Source organism: Jaculus jaculus, chromosome 10 (genome assembly GCF_020740685.1).
Source record: "Jaculus jaculus isolate mJacJac1 chromosome 10, mJacJac1.mat.Y.cur, whole genome shotgun sequence".
In the NCBI taxonomy this organism is placed as follows: domain Eukaryota; kingdom Metazoa; phylum Chordata; class Mammalia; order Rodentia; family Dipodidae; genus Jaculus; species Jaculus jaculus.
Genome location: NC_059111.1, coordinates 40683853 through 40711309, shown reverse-complemented (window position 1 = coordinate 40711309; position 27457 = coordinate 40683853). Strand labels below are relative to the sequence as shown.

At 41.4% G+C, this 27457-nt stretch overlaps 1 protein-coding gene across 3 annotated transcripts in view; it reads left to right on the top strand.

Annotated features, from left to right (window-relative positions):
- Cd109 (CD109 molecule) overlaps window positions 1-27457 on the top strand; it is a 289871-nt gene that overhangs the window by 11047 nt on the left and 251367 nt on the right. For all 3 annotated transcript variants that reach the window (XM_045160121.1, XM_045160120.1, XM_004660405.2), the window contains exons 3-4: window positions 8897-8925; window positions 15654-15884. In XM_045160121.1, the coding sequence (XP_045016056.1) occupies window positions 8897-8925; window positions 15654-15884 (260 nt within the window). The remainder of the gene's footprint in view (window positions 1-8896; window positions 8926-15653; window positions 15885-27457) is intronic.

Genomic DNA, 27457 nt, shown 5'->3' with positions numbered 1-27457 from the left:
AGGCTGGCCTCAAACTCATGTGATCCTTCTACCTCAGCCTCCTGAGTGCTGGGATTCAAGGTGTGTGCCACATCCCAGGGAAGCAAAGTAGGCTCCATAGTATGTGCTAGGCCAGGTTGATGGTAGGGCCTGGGTGCAGTGCTGTGTTGACAATTTCTGCGTTTATTGGATTACAGTTTGATGAACTAGCTTTGTCTCTAGTGGGAAGGAGAGAGGGGTATGGAGGCTATGGCTGATTTTGTTAGGTTAAATAGGGATGATTACCTATATGAATAATAACATGGATAACATTTGAGTTAATAATATGGAAAAGAGAAAAGAAGAAATACTGGTTGTATCCAAATAGTAACATGGGAAGCAGTAAGCTCTAGAGAGGGGATGAATATGGTTTGCCCACTGTTTTAGAAGGAACAGCTGAGTATGTCCTGAGCACAGTGGATCGGAATGGGAGTTCTGGAGCCACACTGAAATTGATCTCTTGTGTCACCTAGTAGCAGTACCTATCTTTTACAATGTGGGGAAGTGAGACAGTGCTTGAGAGCTGTGCATCTGTTATGGCAGCCACAAGTCATATGAAGTATCTTAATTCTTCACATGTGGGTGGAAGTGGCTGTTGAATATTCATACTGAAAAAGCAACAAAACTTGTACTTTTTTATATTGGTTACTGGTTTGTTGATAACATTTTTTTTTAAATTTGAGAGTGACAGACACAGAGAGAAAGACAGATAGAGGGAGAGAGAGAGAGAGAGAATGGGCGCGCCAGGGCTTCCAGCCTCTGCAAACGAACTCCAGACGCGTGCGCCCCCTTGTGCATCTGGCTAACGTGGGACCTGGGGAACTGAGCCTCGAACCGGGGTCCTTAGGCTTCATAGGCAAGCGCTTAACCGCTAAGCCATCTCTCCAGCCCTGTTGATAACATTTTGAACACATTGGGCTAAATAAAATATGCTATTGAAGTTAATTTGTCCATCTCTCTCTCTCTCTCTTTTTTTTCAAGGTAAGGTCTCACTCTAGCCCAGGCTGACCTGAAATTCACTATGTAGTCTCAAACTCATGGTGATCCTTCTACTTCTGCCTCCTGAGTGCTGGGGTTAAAGGTGTGTGCCACCATGTCTAGCATCTCTTTTTTTAATGTATTGCTTTGAAACATTTGTCAAAGTGCCTGACATGCAGCAGGCCAGAGAATATTACCCATTTCTCAGTGGTATTTCCAGTATTATATTCTAAATTTTATGCCTTCCTTCTGATCTCCAGGCTGTGACATGAGCCTATACTTCTCTGTTGATGACTGACCTTGTCTCCAGTGTCTCCAGCCTTATTTCATTTGCCAAAGGTGCCCATCCCACAAAGGATGGCCAACAGACTTTTTCTGTGAGGGTGGATGCAGGCTGGCTGACATCATGGTCAAAGCAGTCACAGCATAAACAAACTAGCACAGCTGTGTGCCAAGTGAACGCTATGTAAGCTGGGATTTTGAGATTGCATATTTTGACTTATAATGAAATATTATTATTATTTTGATTTTTTCTTCACTTAAAAACTCGACTTATAAAAAAACTCGACTTATAATGGAATATCATTCTTTTTTTCTCCTATTTAAACATTATTGCAAAATACAAAAATTATTCTTACTTCCCAAACTGTACAAAAAGTAGGTATGGGCTAGATCTGGTTTGTAGGTTGTAGATTGCCCACCTTGCCATAGTAGATGCCAAGAACCATCTACTTGCTTTCCCTTTTTTTTTTAAAAAAAAATTGTTTATTTTTATTTGAGAGCAACAGACAGGCAGAGAGAGAGAGAAAGAGAGAGAGAGACACACAGAATGGGTGCGCCAGGGCCTCCAGCCACTGCAAACGAACTCCAGATGCGTGTGCCCCCTTGTGCATCTGGCTAACATGGGTCCTGGGAAATGGAGCCTCGAACTGGGGTCCTCAGGCTTCACAGGCAAGCGCTTAAGCTCTTAGCCATCTCTCCAGCCCTGCTTTCCCCCCTTTTTTTTTGGTTTTTCGAGGTAGAGTCTCACTCTGGTCCAGGCTGACCTGGAATTAACTATGTCATCTCAGGGTGGCCTTGAACTCATGGCAGTCCTCCTACCTCTGCCTCCCGAGTGCTGGGATTAAAGGCGTGCGCCACCACGACCGGCTCCTGCTTTCCTTTTTGATTTAGCCTTGGTTTATACTGTATCACTTTATTTTACTGTTTAAATTTTTTTTGTTTATTTTATTTTTTTGAGAGCAACAGAAAAAGAGGCAGAGAGAGAGAGAATGGGGTGCCAGGGCCAAACAAACTCCAGATGCGTGCGCCCCTTGTGCGTCTGGCTAATGTGGCTCCTGGGGAATCAAGCCTTGAACTGGGGGCCTTAGGCTTCACAGGCCAATGCTTAGCCGCTAAGCCATCTCTCCAGTCCCCCCCCCCCTCATTTTTTTTGAGGTAGGGTCTCGCTCTAGTCCAGGCTGACCTGGAATTCACTGTGTAGTTTCAGGGTGGCCTTGAACTCATGGAGATCCTCTCTGCTGCCTCTTGAGTGCTGGGATTAAAGTCATGCACCACCACGCCCGGCATTATTTTACTTTAAAAACATTTTTTTGTTCATTTTTATTTATTTATTTGAGAGTGACAGACAGAGAGAGAAAGAGGCCGATAGAGAGAGAGAATGGGAGCACCAGGGCCTCTAGCCACTGCAAACGAACTCCAGATGCTAGATGCATGTGCCCCCTTGTGCATCTGGCTAATGTGGGTCCTGGGGAATTGAGCCTTGAACCGGGATCCTTAGGCTTCACAGGCAAGTGCTTAACTACTAAGCCATCTCTCCAGCCCCTATTTTACTTTTTATGAGTTTTTTGACCTTATCTCTCAGTGGAATAAAATATGAGTGAGTCTCATATTTACTGAGATTTAAGCAAAAGAGGGCAGGAGAGAGAAAAATGAGGAGTATGAAAGAGACCAAAGGAGTTTAGAAAAAATTTATTTTGCTTGAAGTACTTGTATTTTCTGTACAGATTTAATACACTATTTTTTTTTTTAGTCTTAAAATGACATTAAACTGTAAAGAAAAACCACTGTATTTTAGTTTTATCTTTACAGATTTGTGGTGGGAACTGCTGTTTCCCATGCTGTCCTGCATGATGAGAGGATATTTAGTAGGCTTATAAGGAGTTCAATGTTGTCGGCCAGTAGTAGGGATGACAAACGGTTTATTACTACTCATGACTGCAGAGCAAAGGGCTCCAAAAATGATTAAGCCTCAAATGGTAAGCTAGGTATATATAGTGAAAATCCATTTTTTTCAGATTATTTCTGGACCTAGTTGCTTTCCAATTATACACTACTCCTTCCTGTCAGTGATTTTCCAAGTCATTTAGTGAGAACAGATGTCAGAAGAGGCAGCATGGTATACAGTGTATTTAAAAAGTTAAGAAAAGGTTAGTTTTTGTGTATGCTTATTACACAACCTAAAAATAACTGGCTCTATTTGTAGATCAAATGGCCAGTTCTCAGACCGTGCCAAGCGTGGAGCCTTACAAGGTTTCCTTTGAGCTGCTTAGGGGCTAGAGGAAGGCAGCACGTGAAAAGTGATTGACTGGAGTTACCTGAGACAAGAACTTCAGCAGTATGTCTGTAGAGAGTTATGAGGAAGAGGAGTGTCTTCAAGAGGGGTGCTATTCCCCATGTCATGTAGAACCTCGCTAAAAGGCAAAACTGTTCTTCACACTTCACAAAGGCTGTAATTCTCACCTTAGCAACAGCAGAGAAACAGATGATTATTCCCCATCTGCCCCTACTTTTACGATTTGGTGATGTAAGTTATTGCTAAAGTGTTATGACCTTCAAATAAGTCCTGTGCACGTGCGAGTACACACACACACACACACACACACACACACACACACACACACACAAACGAGAGAGAGAGAGAGAGAGAGAGAGAGAGAGAGAGAGAGAGAGAGAGAGAAAGAATATGAACGAATGGGTGCTCCAGGACCTCCAGCCTCTGTAAACAAACTCCAGCTGCATGCACTGCTTTGTGCATCTGGCTTTATGTGGGTACTGGGGAATACAACCCGGTTGTTAGGCTTTGCAGGAAGCACCTTAACTATTGAGCGATCTCTCCAGCTCCCCCTCCCCCTGTCGACCTATTTTCAAATGTAGAGAGAAGACAAGCAAATATACAAGTTAAGCCTTGCGTTGACCTTTTATGAGGACATAATCAGAGGAGCAGCCTTGGTTTCTGCTGGGCCGCACCCAGGCGTCGCCCTGGGCGGAGTTTCCACTTTTGTTCCCCTCTTCTCCAGCCTCTGACACTGTGTGTGTCGGGTGTCTTCTGGGACCTAGGTATGCAACTGTTAAGCTTCTCTCTAGCGACAAAAGCCTTCAAAGGGCCAAGTGGACTCAGAGAGTGCTTTATCTGCAGCGGGTTTCTTTGCTGTTGCCAGAAGACACCTCCATTGAGTGGGAGATGAGATGTGCTTGGCCCGTGGACTCTCCCGGCTGCTTTCTGTTTCTTCCTGCTTGATGGCCCTGGGTTCACGCCCACACCCTCTGTAAATGTATTTCCACCATCCGGAGCTGATTTACCACGACCTGCTAAACTAATCTGAAAGTGATGGAAAAGCGCCCTCAGAGGGCACAGCCCCTTTGACCGCTGGCCAGCCGGCTTGCCCAGGGCTGCTCCCCGCCTGGGAGTAGTTCTTGGTGATCCTGTGAATAGAGTTCCAGGTGACAGGTTTGAAACCTATGTGATTGAGGATTGGGGATGTTCACCCACAGGCCATCCAGGCGGTGGCACTTTGAAGAGCAAGCCGAGAGCCAGGCTGCCTGTCAGAGGCATAGCCCACGCTTCTGCTCAGGGTGAGCTTGGGCCCGTTCTCATTTGTAAAATGGCCAAGTTGTTAGGCCATAGTACTCTAGATGTGAGGTTTGGGAATCTGTTATATAGATCACAGCCTCAATTCCATTTCTCCTGTTGCAATGCTTAAATAGTTCAGCATATTTCACAGTGTGGGCTATTAAGGCTTATGGTGCAGGCTATTTACAGAAACCAAATAAGTGGTTCACTTCATTACTCATTTCCCATCCTTGAGGGCTATCTCATGCCCCTTTTACCTAGTTTTATATTAGGAGCAGGCTCTGATATAATGAGAAGAGGGATTCTTTACTTGCTTGCAACAGAGAGTAAAGCCTGGAGTTTGAGGTATGCAGGGGCCCGCTTAAGCTCCCTTTGGAACGTGATAGTATTTCTGGGCTTCTGAATTCTTGGGCCTTTCAGTTTCACCAACTTTATTTGCTGCTATATCATATAGCTTTTCTATTTTATTTAAATTCAGTGTAGAATATAAGTATCTCACTAAAAGTAAAAGTTTAATGAACAGAGAGTATTTCCCTCACAAATTGAGATATCCTCAAAGCAATCTGTATATATCTAAAGGATATGAACATGTATAAGGAATGTATATATTAACTATTTTGTGTTAGCCATTCCACAAGATAATATGTTGTGCAGTATATGTTTATAGAATTAAAAAAAAAGCTGGGTGTGGTGGCACATGCCTTTACTACCAGCACATGGCAGGCAGAAGGAGGAGGATCACTGTGAGTTCAAGGCCACCCTGAAGACTACATAGTGAATTCCAGGTCAGCCCGGGCTAAAGCGAGACCCTACCTCAAAAAGCTAAAAAGAAAAATAGTAATAATAAAAATGAATAAAAATTTCAAAGATAAGTAATAGGCAAATTAGACCTGTCTCATGAAAGCATTTTGCTAATCAAAATAGATCCAGGATAAATACTAAGTCAGAGTGCTAGGATAGCTGTATCACCTGGGATGGCAGTGGTAAGTGCTCAACCCATGCAGAGAACACATGGGACTTGGCCCAGCTCAGCTCTGCTGCCCTTTCCTAGTACTGGACACAGCTCAGCCAGTCCTGGGTCTCAGTAGAATCAGTGTCCTTCACTTTTGTTATTTATAGTCCCACTTCCTGAAATGTACTTCCTTTCCTTCCTCACTGGCTGATTCCCCCTACCCTACAATCCTGGCCTAGTGGAAAGCATCATTTTCTCTAGCTACCTAGCATCCATTTTTTGCATTCTCCATTCTCCGTCTTCAGTATTTGATCAACTTCTTCCTCCTTCACCTTTAAAAACACATTTTGGCTCCATGGCTCCAGGCTTAGAGCACTGGTCTCTTTTTAAATTTTTCTTTTTTTTTTTTGAGGTAGGGTCTCACTCTAGCTCAGGCTGATCTGCAATTCACTATGTAGTCTCAGGGTGGCCTTGAACTCACAGTGATCCTCCTACCTCTGCCTCCTGCGTGCTGGGATTAAGGGCGTACGTCACCATGCCTGGAACCTAGAGCACTGGTCTTATAAACATATTTTGCTCCGCATACTATATTACATCAGACTTCTACTCTTTGCCTCCTGATGATGTCAACTGGTCTCTGCTGGTCTGCTGGGTGATAAGTGATGGTGATGTTTCTTGGCTGTTTCTGAAAATATTCCATTTCCTTGAAATGCACGGGGAAGTGTTCTTTAAATGAGGGTACAGCATCTGGGTAGTATACAAGACCATAAGGGTGAGAATAGAAAATGAGCTTTTTGTTTTGTTTTGTTTTTTGTTTTTTCAAGGTAGGGTCTTGATCTAAGCCAGGTTGACCTGGAATTCACTATGTAGTCTCACACTGGCCTCAAAGTCACAGTGATCCTCTACCTCTGCTGGGATTAAAGGTGTGTGACACCATGCCTGGATCAACTAATTTTCACTTACTTTAAATATATTTTATTTATTTATTTGGTGTATGTGTATGTGTATTCATATGTATTTGTGTGGGCACACATATGCCATGGGGTGGTGCATGGAAGTCAGAGGACAGTTTTCAGGTAAGTGTTCTCCTTCTACCTCATTTGAGGCAGGATCTGTGTTACTGTTTACCACAGAGGTCATGCTGTACACTGTGTGAAGAGTCCCCCAGCATGTAGAACACTGAGGTCCCCCTGTATACTCTGAAGTATCCCTCAGCATGTAGAACCTTACCACAGAGGTCTCCCTATATACTATGAAGAGTGCCTCAGCATGTAGAATCTTACCACAGAGGTCACCCTGTGTACTCTGAAGAGTCCCTTAGCATGTAGAAACTTACCACAGAGGTTCCCCTGTATACTCTTAAGAGTCCCTCAGCATGTAGAATCTTACCACTGAGGTCCCCCTGTATACTCTGAAAAGTCCCTCAGCATGTACAACCTTGCCACAGAGGTCTCCCTGCATACTCTGAAAAGTCTCTCAGCATGTAGAACCTTACCACAGAGGTTACCTGTATACTATGAAGAGTCTCTCAGCATGTAGAACCTTGCCACAGAGGTCTCCCTGCATAGTCTGAAGAGTCAGCATGTACAACCTTACCACTGAGATCCCCCTGTATACTCTGAAGAGTCCCTCAGCATGTAGAATCTTACCACAGAGGTTCCCCTGTATTCTCTCTGAACTGTCTCTCAGCATGTAGAAACTTACAGCAGCAAGGGCAATAGAAACTAGGATGAGAAAGGGACATTTCTAGCTTTCTGGTGGGCTTTGGTTTTTGAGCTTAGGCCCAAGGGTAGGTCACAATTTCTAGTTCATTTTGGGTATGAATAAAGTTCTTCTTATTTGTCCAAATAAAAGCAGGTTTATGTTTGGGCCTGGTGGCACATGCCTTTAATTTCAGGCTGAATTAGAAGGATTGCTGTGAGTTCAAGGTCAGCCTGGGGCAATGGAGTGATTTCCAGGTCATCCTGGACTACAGTGAAACCCCGCCTAAAAAAACAAACAACCCAAAACAAACAAAAAAACAAAAAAGTGAGAGCTGGGCATGGTGGGGCATGCTTTTAACCCCAGCACTTAGGAGGCAGAGGTAGGAGTAATGTGGTGGGTTTGAGGCTACAGAGGAATGCAGAGTGAATTCCAGGTCAGATTGGGCTAGTGTGAGACCCTACTTCGAACCCCTCCCCCCACAAATAAAACAAAAACAAAAAAGGTGTGGTATGGTGGTTTACACCTTTAATCCCAGCACTCACTGATGCAGAGGTAGGAGGATTACTGTGAGTTCAAGGCCAGCCTGGAACCCACAAAGCCAGGTCAGCCTGGGGTAGTGTGAGACCCTATCTTGAAAAACCAACAAAACAAAACAAAACAAAACAAAACAAAACAAAACAAAACACCCCAAACAAGGAAGGGGTCTAGAGAGATGGCTTAGTGGTTAAGGCGTTTGTCTGCAAAGCTAAAGGACCATATGCACAAGGGGGCACATGAGTCTGGAGTTTGTTTGTAGAGGCTGGAGGCCCTGGCATACCCATTCTCTCTTTCCCTCTCTGCCTCTTAATCTCTCCCTTAAAGGGCTGAAGAGATGGCTAAGTGGTTAAGGCATTTGCCAGCAAAGCAAAGGATCCCGGTTCTATTCTCCAGGACCCTTGTAAGCCAAATGCACAAGAGGGCTCATGTGTCTGCAGTTCCTTGCAGTGGATGGAGGCCCTGGTGCACCCATTCTCTCTGTCAAATATAAATAAGATAAATAAATAAGTAAAAATAAATTAAAAAATAAAACAAAAACAAAAAATATCCAAATCCAAAAATAAAAAAGGTTTATGATTCCTTCTGCATTTATATGATCAGAATTTTTTAAGGCTCCCCCCCCCCTGCACCCTCCCCCAGGTAGGGTCTCACTCTAGTCCAGGCTGTCCTGGAATTCACTATGTAGTTTCAGGGTGGCCTCAAACTCACAGTGATTCTCCTACCTCTGCCACCCAAGTGCTGGGATTAAAGGCGTGCTGGGATTAAAGGCATGTGCCACCACACTTGGTTAGAATTTTGTAAGTTTTGTTCACAGTCTTATATTTAAATTATGACCTATTTCTGCTTTTCTTTAGGTTCTTTCAAGATTCTTACTCTTCCATCAGTAAGTATACATTAAAATATTTGGTTTCAAAAATAAATTAAAAATGCAAAAAATGTTCTTTTCAGAATTGGTATTTATTGGTTTTTTTTTGGTTTTTCGTTGTAGGGTTTCACTGTAGCCCAGGCTGACCTGGAATTCACTGTGTAGTCTCAGGCTGGCCTCAAACTCACGGCAGTCTTCCTACCTCTGCCTCCGAAGTGCTGGGATTAAAGGCGTGTGCCACCATGCCTGGCTTTATTGGCTTTTATATCTACTTACATTACTTGTAAATTTGGCTTGGGTTTAGTTCAGTCTTCAGTTTAAGAACAACATTGCTAGCTGAGGGAGATGGATCATTGGTTTAAAGCACTTGTTTGAAAAGCTTGATGGACCAAGTTTGATTGCCCAGTACCCGTGTAAAGCCAGATGCACAAAGTGGCGCATGGGTCTCCAGACCCATGAGTTCCAACACATTTGCAGTGGCAAGAAGCATTGGTGTAGCCATTCTCTCTATGTTTGCAAATAAATAAAAAATATTTTGTTTTAAAATATAGCAATATTACTTTATAGATTGGTTATTACATCTTGAAACTCTTACAGGGATTTTCCTCTGTAAAGAAGCACTGTGTTTGATCCCATTCCTGCTCTCAGGAGCCTGCAGTCTTGAACATGCTATCTATGCACTACCTTAGTGTCTTTGACTTTGGAAAGGTAGTGCTGTGCTGGGCCATGTTGGAAACTGAGGCAAAAGGAGAAGTTGGTAATGCTAGTTAATCCCTTCTATGTTAAAGTTTTCATATATATATATTTTTTGAGGTAGGGCTGACCTGGAGTTCACTATGGAGTCTCAGGCAGGACTTGAACTCACAGCGATCCTCCTATCTCTGCCTCCCGAGTGCTGGGATTAAAGGCGTGCGCCACCACGCCCAGCTTAATATTTTCATTTTTAAGCAAAGAAAGATACAGATGGAGAGAGAGGGAGAGAGAAGAAGAGACAGAGAGAATGGGTATGCCAGAGCCTCTAGCAGCTAGTTGCAAACAAACGCCAGATTTATGTGCCACCTTGTGCATCTGGCTTTACGTGGGTACTGGGGAATCAAACCCTGGTTGTTAGGCTTTGCAGGCAAGTACTTTGACCACTGTGCAATCTCTCCAGCCCACAAAATGTTTTAAAAATATTGTATTAAATATGAGTTTCTTGGTTTCTGAGTTATTTTTGTCACTTTAATTTTGTCCTGGAGACCAGTTCCACACCTGCCTCACTCAACACTGGTCCTGGAAAGGGATGAAGATGCTACCTCTCTCATGCAGGATTATTTTTGGTGAGATGAGGTGTGAACAGTTGTAAAATTGACAAGAAAAGGGAGGCAGTTGTTATTTTCTTGGTACAGTCATCATACCTGGCTTTTTTTCTTTTTTTGTTTTTTGAGGTAGGGTTTTGACCTAGCCCAGGCATTCACGATGTGGTCTCAGGGTGGCCTTGGACTAATGGTGATCTTCCTACCTCTGCCTCCCCAGTGCTGGGATTAAAGGCTGTGTGCCACCATGTCCGATTTATCTGGCTTTTAATGTTGTTAGCTAGCCCTGCTTCCCATGGCGTTGACTGGGAAGCTAATCTTATTACTGTGCTTTGTTTCAAAGCTTCTCATGTTCAACTGACACTAGAGCTGACCACAATACCCAAGAGGAAGCAGGGTCTGATCCCCTTTCTGAGGTTGATGATTAATTTTTGCCCTGCCATTTTACCTCACAAGCCAGGCTTACCCTCTCCTGAAAATTGTTATGCACTTTCAGAAATCAGTTCATGTTGGAAGGTTCTTAGAGACTATTAGTTACAAATAACCCATTCTGAAAGTGCCACATCTTTTATGTTTCTAACTTTTTTAAAATTTTACTTATTTATTTATTAATTTGAGAGTGACAGACACAGAGAGAAAGACAGATAGAGGGAGAGAGAGAGAGAATGGGCGCGCCAGGGCTTCCAGCCTCTGCAAACGAACTCCAGACGCGTGCGCCCCCTTGTGCATCTGGCTAACGTGGGACCTAGGGAACCGAGCCTTGAACCAGGGTTCTTAGGCTTTACAGGCAAGCGCTTAACCGCTAAGCCATCTCTCCAGCCCTGTTTCTAACTTTTTATGTTTCATTTACTAAGAAAGACGCTGCTAAGAGCAGAAGGCAGAGGAAAAAATGGAAGCGGAGATATAAGTAAAATATGATAATAAGATACTGGGCTGTGTTAGTATGACAGCAAGTGGTAGATTTTGGCCACAGTGCCTGGGTGTAGAACTCTAGTGGCAAAGCTCACATGAATCATGTGTAATCCAGTTGCAGGGATTCAATGCAAAGCTCTGTAACTGCTTGGCTTTCTCAGAGCACTCCCAGAGCAGCAGCTGCTGAGACAGCAGGCCAGGGTGCTGGAATTCTCTCCAGGGTCCCACATGGCATCAGCTGCTTGCTACAACCCTCATCTGGGAATTCACCTACCATACCTCTTTAAAGTCTAAAGTAAGTGAAACACAGCATCCTGTTTTTGCTATTATACTGTTTCCATTTTATGAAGCCATAACAACTATTTATTTCCAGCTTTACTAGGGATTCTGTTTAGGAGTATATCCTTGTTTAGAAAAGCACATTAAAAAAAACAGTCAGCAGGCTATGGTGGCACACACCTTCAATCCCAGCACTCAGGAGGCAGAGGTAGGATTGCCCTGAGTTCGAGCCACCCTGAGACTACATAGTGAATTCCAGGTCAGCCTGAGCTAGACAGAAACACTACTTTGGAAAACCAACCAACCAACCAAAGAAACCATGGTCAGCTGGGTTTGGTGGGGCATGCTTTTAATCCTAGCATTTGGGAGGCTAAAGTAGGAGGATCACTGTGAGTTCAGAGCTAGCTTGGGCAAGTGTGAGACTCTACCTCAAGGGAAAAAAAGGCAGAGGTAGGAGGATCACTGTGAATTCGAGGCCACCCTGAGACTACATAGTGAATTCCAAGTCAGCCTGGGTTAGAGTGAGACCCTACCTCGGAAAACAAAACAAAACAAAACAAAACAAAAACCCCCAAATTAAAAGAACCTGAATTTTCATAGGATAGTTAAGTAAACTCAATTTTTAAAATTGTATTTTTTTTTTTTTTTGTGGTGTTGGGGATCACACTCAGGCCTTGCACAAGCATTCTTCCATGAGCTATAACCCTTTGCTTTCCCTTTGATACTTAAAAATTTTGTTTGTTTACTTTTATTTATTTATTTGAAAGCAACGGACATAGAGAGAGAAAGGCAGAGAGAGGAGACAGACAGAGAGAGAGAGAGAGACAGAGAGAGAGAATGGGTGTGCCAGGGCCCTCAGCCACTGCAAGTGAACTCCAGATGTGTGCGCCCCCTTGTGTATCTGGCTAATGTGGGTCCTGGAGAATAGAGCCTCGAACAGGGGTCCTTAGGTTTCACAGGCAAGTGCTTAACCACTAAGCCATCTCTCCAGCCCCCTTTGTTACTTTTTTATTTTTATAACTTATTAAAATATTTTTATTTATTAGAAAGACACAGAGAGAGACGGAGGGGAGAGAATGGCTGTGCCAGGGACTCTAGACATTGCAAACGAAGTCAAGATGCATGTGCTACCTTGTGCATCTGGCTTACATAGGTCCTGGGGAATCCAACCTGGGTCCTTTGCCCTTGCAGGCAAGTACCTTAACTGCTACCTTATTTCTCCAGCTCTAAAGTTGTATTTTGATGTTTGTTTTGATGTTTGTAAATGTCACATTTTAATTTATTTTTAAGATCTTTATGACCTTAAGTTTTTTACTGTTAAATATATATATTTTTTGTTGTTTTTTTTTTTTGAGGTAGGATCTCACTCTAGTCCAGGCTGACCTGGAACTCACTATGTATTCTCAGGGTGGCCTTGAACTCAAGGTGATCCTCCTACCTCTGCCTCCCAAGTGCTGGGATTGAAGGCGTGTGCCACCACACTCGGCAAATATTTTAAGAATATTTTAAGACTTTTATATAAGACAAATGTGTTTTAGCTGTGTTAGTTACTCATTATTTCAGTGGTATGCCTCACCATCTATAAGAATAAAACCAAACACGTAACTAGTGTTTCATATAAATTTTTTGTGTAAAACATACTAAAAATTATTTTTATCCTTTTTTTTTTTTTTTGGTTTTTCAAGGTAAGGCCTCATTCTAGCCCAGGCTGTCCTGGAATTCACTATGGAGTCTCAGGGTGGCCTCAAACTCATGGCAATCCTCGTACCTCTGCCTCCCGAGTGCTGGGATTAAAGGCATGTGCCACTACACCCGGCTTATCCTTTTTCTTAACAAATCCAACCAAAAATGAAGGAGTGATTTAATTTCATTAGAAATAAAAAGTTGGCCTTTAACTCACAATCCTCCTGTCTCAAGCCATTGAGTGCTGGGATTATAGATGCCCCAATTAATTTAACTGTATTGGTAGCTTTATAGTCATTGTATTATTATAAAATTATTGGAAAATCTCCACTGAGATATCTGGAGACAAAATTATAGATAAATAAGAGCCAGAATACAGTTTTAGGACTCAGTTTTAATTTGCCTATCAACTAAAGTTAATAATGTAACTTTTGCTGAGTAACCTCAAAGTTTTTTTTGCAAGCAACAGTAAACCCTTATTAATTCTTGCAGTTTCTGTGGGACCAATATGTTTGGGGCTTTCTGTTTGTCCCTCTCCAGGTTACAATCCAGATATCCTCTAGGACTGGGGATTAATATTCAAGCATAGTATTTACTTGAATTCAAGTATGCAGTGGTGGTGGGGGGAGGCCTCAGTTCTTCCCTGCATATGTGTGTGGGGGGAATCTCCATAGTTTTCCAAATTCTCTTGACATGATGGCTGGCTTCCTCCAGAATGAATAATGAGGAAAAAAGGAAAGAGGGAGGGAGGGAAGAAGGGAGGAAGGGGGAGAGAGAGAGAGAGAGAGAGAGAGAGAGAGAGAGAGAGAGAGAGAGAAAGAGAGAGGAAACAAGTACCAGGCTGTTATGATAGCCTCATTCTAGGCTTTAGATGTAAGAAAAAAATATTGAGGGATGTTAAGTATGCCCCTGTATGTGTGAGTGAGGATGAATTTGTACTTGCAGCAGGAAATGGGAAGGTGATATTTGCTGAGACAGCATGGGCATGTGTACCTCACTTCAGAAAACCTGGATCTATTGGAGAGCAAACTATAGAACTTTAAAAGCGGGAAAACCAAATTGTGTAACTTTGATGTCCAAGAGGGACAGATATTTCAACTTCATGGTTTTTTTTTTTTTTTTTTGGTTTCTTGAGGTAGGGTTTTGCTATAGCCCAGGCTGACCTGGAATTCACTATATAGTCTCAGGGTGACCTTGAACTCATGGCATTCCTCCTACTTCTGTCTCCCAGTGCTTGGATCAAAGGCATGTGTATCACCATGACTGTTTTTTTTTAAAAATTTATTTTTAAAAATATTTTTATTTATTTATTTGAGACAGGAAAATAGGCATAGTGAAAGAGAGAGACAGACAAAGAATGGGCATAGCAGGGCTTCCAGCCACTGCAAATGAACTCCAGATGCATGTGCCACCTTGTGCATATGGCTTAAATGGGTACTGGGGAATCAAACCAAGGTCCTTTGGCTTTGCAGGCAAGTGCCTTAACTGCTAAGCCATTCTCCAGCCCCACAGTTCCTTTTTAAAAAATATTTTATTTAATTTATTTGAGAGAGAGAAAGAGAGGAGGGGGAGGGAATGAATGGGCATGCCAGGGCCTGTAGCCACTGCAAATGAACTCTAGGTGTATGTACCACCTTGTGCATCTGGCTTTATATGGGTACTGGAGAATTAATCCTGGTCTTTAGTCCTTGCAGGCAAGTGCCTAACTGCTGAACCATCTCTCTAGCCCCTCCTTTCCCCCCAAAAAGTATTTAAAGCCTTTATTTATTTATTTTTAAAAAAACATTTTATTTATTTGAGACATTTATTTGAGAATGGACATGCCAGGGATTCCAGCCACAGCAAATGAACTACAGACACATGAGCTACCATGTGCATCTGGTTTACATGGGACCTGGAGAATCAAACCTGGTTCTTTAGGCTTCACAGGCATACATCTTAACACTAAGCTATCTCTCCAGCCCCTCAGCTTTTTTTTTTTTTTTAATTTTTTAAAATTTATTTATTTGAGAGCGACAGACAGAGAAAGACAGATAGAGGGAGATAGAGAGAATGGGTGCGCCAGGGCTTCCAGCCTCTGCAAACAAACTCCAGACGCGTGCGCCCCCCTGTACATCTGTAAAGCCTTTAGTTTTATTTACTTATTTTTTTGGTTTTTCTCATTGTAGGGTCTCACTGTAGCCCAAGCCTACCTGGAATTCACTATGTAGTCTCATGGTAGCTTTGAACTCATGGCAATCTTCCTACCTCTGCCTCCTGAGTGCTGCAGTCCCTCCTTTAAAAAAATAGCTTATTTTTATTTATTTATGAGAGAGGGAAGAGAATGGGCATGCCAGAGCCCCCATCCACTGCAAACGAACTCCAGATGCATGTGTGACCATGTGTATCTGGCTTATGTGGGGTCTGGGGAGTTGAACCTGGGTCTATAGGTTTCATAGGCAAGCACTTTAACTTCTAAGCCATCTTTCCAACCCCTCCTTTTGGTAATACTATATATTTAAGTTTCTGTTCTATCTTGTAATTATCAAGGTTTTTAGGTAAAACCATGAGACTTTTCTATGTCTGCTCTTTTCCCAGCTACCTGTGAACAGTGCTGATGACCTTTATGAGCTGCATGTAACTGGACGTGCTCAGGATGAGATTTTATTCTCTAATAGCACACGGTTATCATTTGAGACCAAGAGAATATCTGTCTTCATTCAAACTGACAAGGTGCTATATAAGCCAAAGCAAGAAGTAAAGTTTCGTGTTGTTACACTTTTCTCAGATTTCAAGCCTTATAAAACATCACTGAATATTCTCATTAAGGTAAGTGACAGGCAGAATTGAATCAAGGAGTTCAAGCCATCATACTAAAACTCTTGGCTATTTTGCTCACGTTACTGACACAGTATATTCTTAGAGTTTCACCTCAGCTATGTTTCCCTCGCAGCATAGGACCCCTGTCTGGGTTAAGAGCTCAGGCTCCAGAGTTAGCCTATTCAGTTTTGGCTTTCGGTTTTGACCCATACACTTATTATTATTAAACTTCTATATTACAGGCACTGACAGATTAAGTCCCTGTTTATATCGAGTTGATTTTTCAGTGGATAGTGAGGAGACAGATAACAAACATGAAGGGGCAGATATTTGTGTCTGTGTGGGAGGCCAAAAATGGTTAGGGAGAAAGAGACAGAGAGAGAGGGTTTATGTTTGGTATCTGTGATGGTTTGAATTAACCATATACTCATGTGTTCTGGATGCTTGGTTTGTGAGGTGGAGCCTTGCTGGAGGAGGCGTGTTGCTGACAGTGGGCTTAGGGGTGTTAGTTAGCTCCTCTCTGCTAGAGTTCAGCTCACTCTCCTGCTGTGGTCCACCTTCTCTGGCAGAGGTGGTGTCATCCTCTGCTTATGCCATCTTACTCTGCCATCATGGAGCTACCTCTCAAGGCTATAAAACAAAGCAAACACTTTCCTCCCATAAACTGCTTTTGGTAGGGTGCTTTCTTCCAGCAATGAGAAGGGAACTACAGTAGTTCCTATTATAGAGATGTCAAGGAAGAGCCATGTGAATAGAAGCCTAAAGAAACTAAAAGAATGAATGAATACAGGAAGGGGAACATACTTGAAGGTCTTCAGGTACATTGGAGAACCAAGGAACTTTAGTACACTGGAGCTGAGGGAATGAAGGGATACATATTAGGACCTGAGGTCAATGCCAGTGTTGGGTTCAAAAGTCAGGCTTATATGGCATCTTGTTGGATATGTTATGACTTGAATATTACACAGTGAAATGAGAATTCAGAGAAGAGGCATGATAGTTTGTCTTAACACCTTAATCCCTCTAAGAAGAATAGATATTCTAGCCAAGAGGCTTTGGGGAAACTAATAAGATAATAATGAGATAAACTAGTGAGATAATTCCAGTTTAGAACTGTGCTCTGCGTATAGTGCACACAGCCACCAGCTATTGTTACTGTTGCTCTTGTTTTTTTCTTTTCAAATTTTGTTTGTTAACAACTTCCATGTTTATAAAAAATATCCCATGGTTATGCTCTCCCTCCCCCAATTTTCCCCTTTGAAACTACATTCTCCATCATATCTGCTCCCCATCTCAATCAGTCTCTCTTTTATTTTGATGTCATGATCTTTTCCTCCTATTATGATGGTCTTGTGTAGGTAATGTCAGGCACTGTGAGGTCATGGATATCCAGGCCATTTTGTGTCTGGAGGGAGCAGGTTGTAAGAAGTTCTACACTTCTTTTAGCTCTTACATTCTTTCCGCCACCTCTTCCACAATAGACCCTGAGCCTTGGAAGGTGTGATAGAGATATTGCAGTACTGAGCACTCTTGTCACTTCTTTCCAGCACCATGATGCCTTCTGAGTCATACCAAGGTCACTGCCATCTGAAAAGAGAAGATTCTCTACCATGAGTGGGAATAGCATTAATATAAGGGTATGAACATTAAGAGAAGTGCTTCCTGGGCAGTTTGATAAGCATAGTATATACATTTAGCCAGACAGCAACAGACGTTACACCCCTAGGGCTCATGACTACCCCTGTTTTAAGTTTTCAGAATCAGAGATGTATTCCCTCCCATGGAGCGGGCCTCCAGTCCCATTAGAGGGTGGTTGGTTTCCCCCGTAACAGATGATGCCATTATTGCACCCGTTCGCTCACTTGGCCTGAATGGCCAAATCTAAGGCTTGCAGTGTGCACTCTTGAGTATCTTCACTGGTGTTTTCTCTTTCTCCCATTGAACTACATGCAGAGTGGCTTCTTCCAGCTTTCTGTCAGTTGGTCTACATGGAGGAGGTTATCAGCTCAGTTCCAGCAGGATTTCTCAGTGTCCTTGCAGCCCACGTATGTGGAGTCTTCAGCAATAGGGTCTTACCATCTATTCCTGGTGGGAAACCAAGAGCCTTGGCAATGGCCTGTAATGTTCTGGGGATATCAGGGACCTCCCTTGTCAAAAACTCACTGGAAGGTATCCCATCCTTGTCATTGAAAATTTTCTAGCAACAATCTATGGCTCCTGAGTGTTCCATTGTCCTAAAAAGTAGGATTCCATATGACTTATTTATAACCCCTTAGATTTTGATTAGACCTCTCTCTACCTTTCCATTACTCAGTCTCTTCTCCTGACCTCACTTTGGACCTATTCACTGCCATTAATCTATTCTTATACTTACATATGTACAATACCATCCTATTAAGTACCCCCCTTGCTTCCTTTCTCTTCCCTTTATATCTATTTTTTAGCTTATTTTTGTTGCTCAGTATTATTTTAGACATCTGAGATTTTTTATGATTCCAAATGAATTTTTGGATTGTTTTTCTATTTCTGTGAATACCATTGGAATTTTATGGAGATTGCATTAAATGTGTAGATTGCTTGTAGTAAGGTTGCTATTTTCACAATACTGATTCTTCTAATCCAGGAAAAAGGGACTTTTTTCCCCATTTTGTAGTGTCTTCTGCAATTTCTTGCTTGAGTGTCTTAAAGTTTTCATTGTGGAGATCCTTAATTTCCTTGGTTAGGTTTATTACAAGGTACTTCATTATTTTTTTCTTTTGAGGAAATTGTGAATGGCAGTGATTCTCTGATTTCATCCTCTGTGTATTTGTTGTTAGCATGCTGATTCCTGTGCATTTATTTTGTATTCTGCTACATGGCTATAGGTGTTTATCAGCTCTAACAGTTTTCTGGTAGAGTCTTTAGGGTACTTTATGTATAGAATCATGCCATCTGCAAATGATGATAACTTGATCTTCTCCTTTCCAATTTGTATCCCCTTTATGTGTGTCTCTTGCCTTATTGCTATGACTAAGACTTCCAGTACTACATTAAATAAAAGTGGGGACAGTGGATACCCTTGTCTTGTTCCTGATTTTAGTAGAAAAGCTTCCAGTTTTTTCCCATTTAGTGATATGTTGGCTGTAGGCTTGTCATAAATAGCCTTTATTATATTGAGATATGTTCCTTCTATTCCCAGTCTCTGTAGACTTTTATCATGAAGGGATGTTGGATTTTGTCAAATGCTTTCTCTGCATCTAATGAGATGATCATGTGATTTTAGTCCTTCAGTCCATTTATATAATGTATTACATTTATCGATTTGCATATGTTGAACCATCCCCTGCATCTCTGGGAATAAGCCTACTTGGTTGGGGTGAATGATCTTTGTGATATATTTTTGTATTCTGTTTGCCAGTATTTTGTTGAGAATTTTTGCATCTATGTTCATGAGGGAGATTGGTCTGTAATTTTCTTTTTTTTTTTTTTTTGTTCTATCTTTGCCTGGTTTTGGTATCAGGGTGATGCTGGCTTCATACAAGGAGTTTGGTAAGATTCCTTCTTTTTCTATTTTATGGAAAAACTTAAGAAGCAATGGTGTTAGTTCTTCTCTGAAGGTCTGGTAAAATTCACCAGTGAATCCAATTGGGCCTGGAATTTTTTTTTATCATTTATCATTTTTGTTTGTTTTACTTTTATTTATTTTTTTCTCAATTTTTATTAACTTCTTCCATGATTATAAAAAATATCCCATGGTAATACCCTCCCTCCCCCCACTTTCCCCTTTGAAATTCCATTCTCCATCATATCCCCTCCACTGGATTTGTTTATTTAGTTGGGAGATTTTTGATAACTGCTTGGATCTCCATACTTGTTATAGGTCTATTTAAGTGATTAATCTCATCTTGATTTAATTTAGGTAGGTCATATACATCAAGGAAATTATCCATTTCTTTCAGATTTTTATACTTAGTGGAGTATATGTTTTTATAATATGTCCCTGTGATTTTTTGAATTTCTCTGGTATCTGTTGTGATGTTGCCTTTTTCATCTCTAATTTTATTAATTTGTGTCTCTTCTCTCTTTTGTTTGGTCAGATATGCTAAGGGTTTATCAATCTTGTTTATTCTTTCAAAGAACCAACTTTTTGTTGCATTGATTCTTTGGAATTTTTTTTTTTTTGGTTTCTATTTCATTAATTTCTGCTCTAATCTTTATTATTTCTTTCTGTCTACTGATTATCAGTTTGCCTTGTTCTTCTTTTTCCAAGGCTTTAAGGTGAAGCATTAGGTCCTTTACTTGAGACCTTTCTAATTTCTTAATACAGTCACTTAAAACTATAAATTTCCCTCTTAGGACTGCCTTCGTTGTGTCCCAAAAGTTTGGAATGTTGTGTTGTTATTGTCATTTGACTCTATGAATTTTTGATTTCCTTCTTGATTTCTTCATTGATACATTCATCATTTAGTAGTATATTGTTTAGTTTTCACAATTTTGTATATGCTCTATAGCTTTTTTGCTATTGATTTGTAGTTTGTTCCTATCTTGAAAAACAAAACAGAGCAGAAATAAAGGGTTACATATATACTTCCCCATCTCCTCTGTCCCTGTCCCAGTTCTCCTGAGGGTCTTTGGTGGGGTTATTGGTATTCATTGTGGGGACTAAGAGACCTCAGTCAATGTCTGCAGGGATAGGGGAAACATGGTGTCTCAGGGTATCCCCACCCACCCCGAGGCTCTTACAATATTTCTTCCCCCTCTTCCATGATGCTCCCTGAGCTTTTGTAGGCAAGATAGTGATCTGATGTAGTGTAACTTTCTCTATAGCCTCTGGATATCTGATCGATCTATCTATCTATCTATCTATCTATCTATCTATCTATCTATCTATCTATCTATCTATCATCTATCTACGTATTTATTTATTTCCTTTAGTTGAGGCAGGGTCTCTCTCTGGCCCAGGCTGACCTGGAATTCACAATGTAGTCTCAGGGTGGTGTCAAACTCTTCTGTGATCCTCCTATCTCTGCCTCCCAAATGCTGGGACTAAAGGTGTGTGTCACTACGCCCAGCCTGGACTTTTTTTTTTGTAATGAGGTGTTTGTGACCACAGTGTCTGTCACCATTTCCTTGGAACTTGTTTTCAGGCTAGCTGTGAGAGCAATATTCATGTCATTACTTCCTCTGTAATGACTTATCGACCTGTGTAGATGAGGTGGATGTGTCCCATTTCCTGGTAGACAGTTGGGTCTCTTGCCTTAATGTATTGATGTATCCTTGTTCTCCTCTGTATTTTGCTCCATCTATACACTAGAACAGACTCCCCAATCAAAAGTGAGAGCAATTTGAATAAAAGGCTATCCTAGTCTTTAGAGAGACATATTGATTTGTATATCCACTCTTAAAGAGTATTTAAAGAGTAGTGGAGGTTCTCTCTGGAGCCTATTGGTTTCCTGTTCTTGGAAATCTGGTTTGGTTCCCAGAGCCAGCTATGAGTTATCCCCAACTGAGCAGGTCTCATGTCTAATCTGTGAGCAGGTGGTTACCTACATCAGTTGTGTGCCACTATTGTACAAGTGTATACTTCTTTCTCAGCTGGCTGATTTTGTAACTGGCAGGACCTCTTGCTTAATCAATCTATTAGTAACCATTATTCTCCAGTGGCTCTCATAGCACTTTTTAGCACTGTGAGGGCTAGCTGGGAGGGAACTGGCTTCCTTCTCAGTTCCATCATGGTCACTTGATGTCTTATGGCTGTAGGCTGTGATGTCTTCAGCAATAGGGACTTATCTTTCAGCTCTTTGAGATAACCAAGTGTTTTGGCAATGGTCTGTATTATTTTGGGGACCTCATGTCTCCCTGACCGACAGCTTACTGTGGGGAGGAAACCTAATTCTGGTCCTGGGAATTACCAGCCAGAGCCCATGGTTTTAGGGTTATGCTTTCTCCCCCTTTTGTGGAGCTCTTCTGTTCAGGTTCCCCCTTATTGAGGGCAATGACTTGTAGGACAGTATCCAGGAAGAAGGTTTCTGTGGGATTGATTGATATTGTCATTAGTTTTGTATATCCTCCCTTCCTCTATTCCCTAGGCCTTTCCATACTACCTTCCTTTTTCTCCCTCCCTTCTTCTCTCTTTCCCTCCCTCTCTCCCTTCCTCCCTCCCTCCCTCCTTCTCTCCCTCCCTCCCTCCCTTCTTCTTTTTAAAAAATATTTATTTATTTGAGAGAGAGAAAGTGGCAGAAAGGGAGGGAGGGAGGGAGACAATGGGTGTGCCAGGGCCTCCAGCTGCTACAAGTGAACTCCAGATGAATGTGCCACCTTGTGGCTTACATGGGTCCTGGGGAATTGAACCCAGGTCCTTTGGCTTTGCAGGCAAATGCCTTAACCATTAAGCCATCTCTCTAGCCCTTCTTCTTCTTCTTCTTCTTCTTTTTTTTTTTGCTGATCATTGACTTGTCCAGTAGCTCTTCCTCCCTTCCCTCCCCATTCCCCTTTTTCCTATCTTCTTCTTCTTCTTCTTTTTTTTTTTTTGCTGATCATTGACTTGTCCAGTAGCTCTTCCTCCCTTCCCTCCCCATTCCCCTTTTTCCTATCTTCAGTCTAATACCATGTTCATATTGTTGATATTTATCATGACTTATAATTAACTGATACTGGACCAGATTAAGAATTGCATATGAGATAGGTTTTTCAGGCAAGCCCCTTAATTGCTAAGCTATATCTCCAGCCCAGGTGCTTGATTTTTTATTGTTTAGGCTTTTCAGTTCTTTGTAGCTTCTATATATTAAACCTTTGTCAGAAGAATAGTTTGTGAAGATTTTCTCCCATCCAGTAGGTTGTCTATTGACTCTGTTGATGGTTTGCTTATCTGTACAATAGCTTTTTATTTTCATGAGGTCCCAGTTGTTGAATGTTTGCCTAATTTCTTGGGCCACTAGAGTCTTTTTTCAGAAAAATTTTCCTTATGCCTGTAACGTGGAATGTTCTCCCTATGTTCTCTTCTAGTTGATTTAGACTTTCAGGTCTTTTTTTTTTTATTAACAACTTCCATGATTATAAAAAATACCTCATGGTAATACCCTCCCTCCCCCCACTTACCCCTTTGAAACTCCATTCGCCATCATACCCCCTCCCCATCTCATAAGTCTCTCTTTTACTTTTGATGTCATGATCGTTTCCTCCTATTATGATGGTCTTATGCAGGTAGTGTCAGGCACTGTGAGGCTGTGGATATCCAGGCCATTTTGTGTCTGGAGGGAGCATGTTGTATGGAGTCCTGCCCTTCCTTTGGCTCTTACATTCTTTCCTCCACCTCTTCCACATTAGGCCCTGAGCCTTGGAAGGTGTGATAGAGACATTGCAGTACTGAGCACTGCAGTCATTTCTTTCCATCACCATGATACCTTCTGAGTTGTCCCAAAGTCACTACCAACTGAAAAGAGATTTTCTACCAAAAGCGAGAGGAGCATTAATATAAGGGTGTGAACATTAACAAAAGTGCTTACTGGGCAGCTTGAGAAGCATAGTATATACATTTGGCCAGACAACAGCAGACGTTACACCCCTAGGGCTCATGACTACCCCTGTTTTAAGTTTTTAGTAGCAGGGATGTATTATGTGATTCCAAATAAATTTTTGGATTGTTTTTCTATTTCCATGAAGAATGCCGTTGGAATTTTGATGGGGGTTGCATTAAATGTGTAGATTGCTTTTGGTAAGATTACCATTTTCACAATATTGATTCTTCCAATCCAGGAACAAGGGATGTTTATCCATTTTGTAGTGTCTTCTGCAATTTCTCATTGAGTGTTTTATAGTTTCCATTGTAGAGACCTTTACTTCCTTGGTTAGGTTTATTCTAAGGTACTTTATTTTCTTTGATGAAATTGTGAATGGGAGTGATTCTCTGATTTCATTCTCTGTGTGTTTATTGTTAGCATATAGGAATGCTACTGATTCCTGTGCATTTATTTTATATTCTGCTACATGGCTATAGGTGTTTATCAGCTCTAACAGTTTTCTGGTAGAGTCTTTAGGGTACTTTATGTATAGAATCATGCCATCTGCAAATGATGATAACTTGATCTTCTCCTTTCCAATTTGTATCCCCTTTATGTGTGTCTCTTGCCTTATTGCTATGACTAAGACTTCCAGTACTACATTAAATAAAAGTGGGGACAGTGGATACCCTTGTCTTGTTCCTGATTTTAGTAGAAAAGCTTCCAGTTTTTTCCCATTTAGTGATATGTTGGCTGTAGGCTTGTCATAAATAGCCTTTATTATATTGAGATATGTTCCTTCTATTCCCAGTCTCTGTAGACTTTTATCATGAAGGGATGTTGGATTTTGTCAAATGCTTTCTCTGCATCTAATGAGATGATCATGTGATTTTAGTCCTTCAGTCCATTTATATAATGTATTACATTTATCGATTTGCATATGTTGAACCATCCCCTGCATCTCTGGGAATAAGCCTACTTGGTTGGGGTGAATGATCTTTGTGATATATTTTTGTATTCTGTTTGCCAGTATTTTGTTGAGAATTTTTGCATCTATGTTCATGAGGGAGATTGGTCTGTAATTTTCTTTTTTTTTTTTTTGTTCTATCTTTGCCTGGTTTTGGTATCAGGGTGATGCTGGCTTCATACAAGGAGTTTGGTAAGATTCCTTCTTTTTCTAGTTTATGGAAAAACTTAAGAAGCAATGGCGTTAGTTTTCCCCTGAAGGTCTGGTACAATTCAGCAGTGAATCCATCTGGGTTTGGACTGTTTTTAGCATTTCTTTTTTTTTTTTAAATTAATTAATTTATTTATTTGAGAGCGACAGACTCAGAGAAAGACAGAGGGAGAGAGAGAGAGAATGGGTGTGCCAGGGCTTCCAGCCTCTGCAAACAAACTCCAGACGCGTGCGCCCCCTTGTACATCTGGCTAACGTGGGACCTGGGGAACCGAGCCTCGAACCGGGGTTCTTAGGCTTCACAGGCAAGCGCTTAACCACTAAGCCATCTCTCCAGCCCTGGACTGTTTTTAGTTGGGAGATTTTTTTTTTTTTTTTTTTTTGGTTTTTCGTGGTAGGGTCTCACTCTAGCCCAGGGTGACCTGGCATTCACTCTGTAGTCTCAGGGTGGCCTTGAACTCACAGTGAACCTCCTACCTCTGCCTCCCGAGTGCTGGGATTAAAGGCGTACGCCACCATGCCTGGAACCTAGTGTGCAAATCCATGTCTTTTCATTGGGGCGTTGAGGCCGTTGGTATTAAGAGATATTATTGAAAGGTGTATATTTATGTTTGCCATTTCTTTTTGTTTTGTTCCAGTTCTATGTGTGCTCTCTTGTGTTAACTAGTATTTGAGTATTGAGTATTCTAGGTTCCTTATATGTGTGCTTTTCCTTTTCTTCAGCATGGAGGATTCTATCAAGTATTTTCTGTAGAGCTGGTTTTGTCTTCAAATACTCCTTTAACCTGCTTTTGTCATGGAATGTCCTTATTTCTCCGTCTATTTGAATGGATAGCTTTGCAGGATAAAATAATCTTGGTTGACAATTATCTTTCAGAACTTGGAATATATCACTCCAAGCCCTTCTGGCTTATAAAGTTTGTGTTGAATAATCTGCTGTAATCCTGATGGGTTTGCCTTTGTAGGTAACTTGATTTTTCTTTCTAACTGCTTTCAATATTTTTTCTTTGGTGTGTGTGTTTGGAAGTTTGATTATAATATGGCGAGGAGAGGTTCTTTCCAGGTTTTGTCTGGCTGGGGTTCTAAAGGCTTCCTGTATCTGCATTGGCACCTCTTTCCCAATTTGGGGGAAATTTTCTTCTATGATTTTGTTGAAGATGCCTACTATGCCTTTGGAGTGGAATTCTTCTCCTTCTACTATGCCCTGAATTCTTCTATTTGATCTTTTCATAGTGTCCCGAATATCTTGAAATTCCCATTTGTATTTTTCTATTAGTTTGTCTTTCTCATTGTTGGACTGTATTAGATCTGCCACCTTGTCTTCTAGCTTAGATATTCTGTCCTCTCCTTCATCCATTCTACTGGTGAGATTTTCTACAGAGTTTTTTATTTCATTAACTGTGTTCTTCATTGCTGGTAATTCTGACTGTTTTTTCTTTATTATTTCTATTTCCTTATTTATGTTTTGTATTGACTTCTTTATTTCATTAAATTTGTGTCCTGTTTCTTCTTTGATTCCTTTGATTTCTTCTTTGACTTCTTTGAACATAATTACAATCATTCTTTTTTATTTTTTTGTATTTCATGGTAGGGTCTCACTCTAGCTCAGGCTAACCAAGAATTCACTATGTATTCTCAGGGTGGCCTTGAACTCTGGTATGTATCCAGGGTTGACTGTGTTTTTGTTTTTTGAAGTAGGGTGTCACTCTGGTCCAGGCTGACCTGGAATTCACTATGTAGTCTTAGGGTGGCCTTGAACTCATGGTGATCCTCCTACCTCTGCCTCCCAAGTGCTGGGATTAAAGGCATGTGCCACCATGCCCGGCTTTACAATAATTCTTTTGAAACATTTCTCAGGCTTTTCCTCTAACTTTTTCTCACTGGAGGTCATTTCTGATGCATTAATACTTTTTGGTGGATTTATTTTGTCTTGATTTTTTAGTGTTTCTTGTATATATATAGTATAATGTTATAATGTATATATTTTTGCATCTTGGATTAGGTTAATGCTTGGATTTTTTATTTAGCTGGATATTCTTAGCTGTATCAATTGATCTGATGTTATATATCTTCAGGGTAGGAGTTTAAGGTGTTAGGTGTGGCTCTTAACACTCTGTGAGTATCTACAAAGGTATTCCTAGGGGTTGGATTTGCCTGCTATGAGAGTATTTAAGTAGGCTGAGTGGAACAAAATACAGATAGATTCTAAAATTTAACTAAACAATGTATACATTCAATGAAAAACAGCACTGAGTATTTATGCAAGAGAAGGTATTATAGCAACCAGATCCTCTATCAACAAAGAGGTTAAGATTTCTGGTCTGTTGAGGGTTCCAAGTCAGCTAGTGACCAAGTGAGTCCCTTCCCTGTATAATCCCAGTTACCTTTCTGGATGATTTTGGTCTCAGTTATGCTGAGCCCTGCTTGTGTCCCTCTTTGGTGCTCTGTGGGTTCGGGTAGGTTGGCTGGATCACTGGACTGCTGTTCTGTTTTCTGGAGCTGGGCACTGGCTTTTCCTGTGGGGCAAGCCGAGCCTGGCAGCTGTTGCCCCACAGTCTTGGTACCACCGCTGCTGGAGACCCCACTGCTATAGCCACAGCTGTTGTTGCTGGAGCCACTGCTCTTGGAGCTGGAGCTGGAGCTGCCACTGCTGGAGCCACTTAGGCCTGTCTTTGTGGGCTCTGGATGCCCTGGATCTCTCCTACTTGTCTGCTGTCGTTTTAATTTCTTATACACCTCACTTTTTAGTAAAAGTGTGTATTTTGCTGGGTTTCCTTTGGCTTTTTCTCCCCTAGGCTGCTTTGGTGTGGTTCCTAAACTGCCATCTTAACTGGAAGTCCCACTGACCTCTTTTTTTCTAAAATATATTTTATAGAGCCGGGTGTGGTGGTGCACACCTTTAATCCCCGCACTTGGGAGGCAGAGGT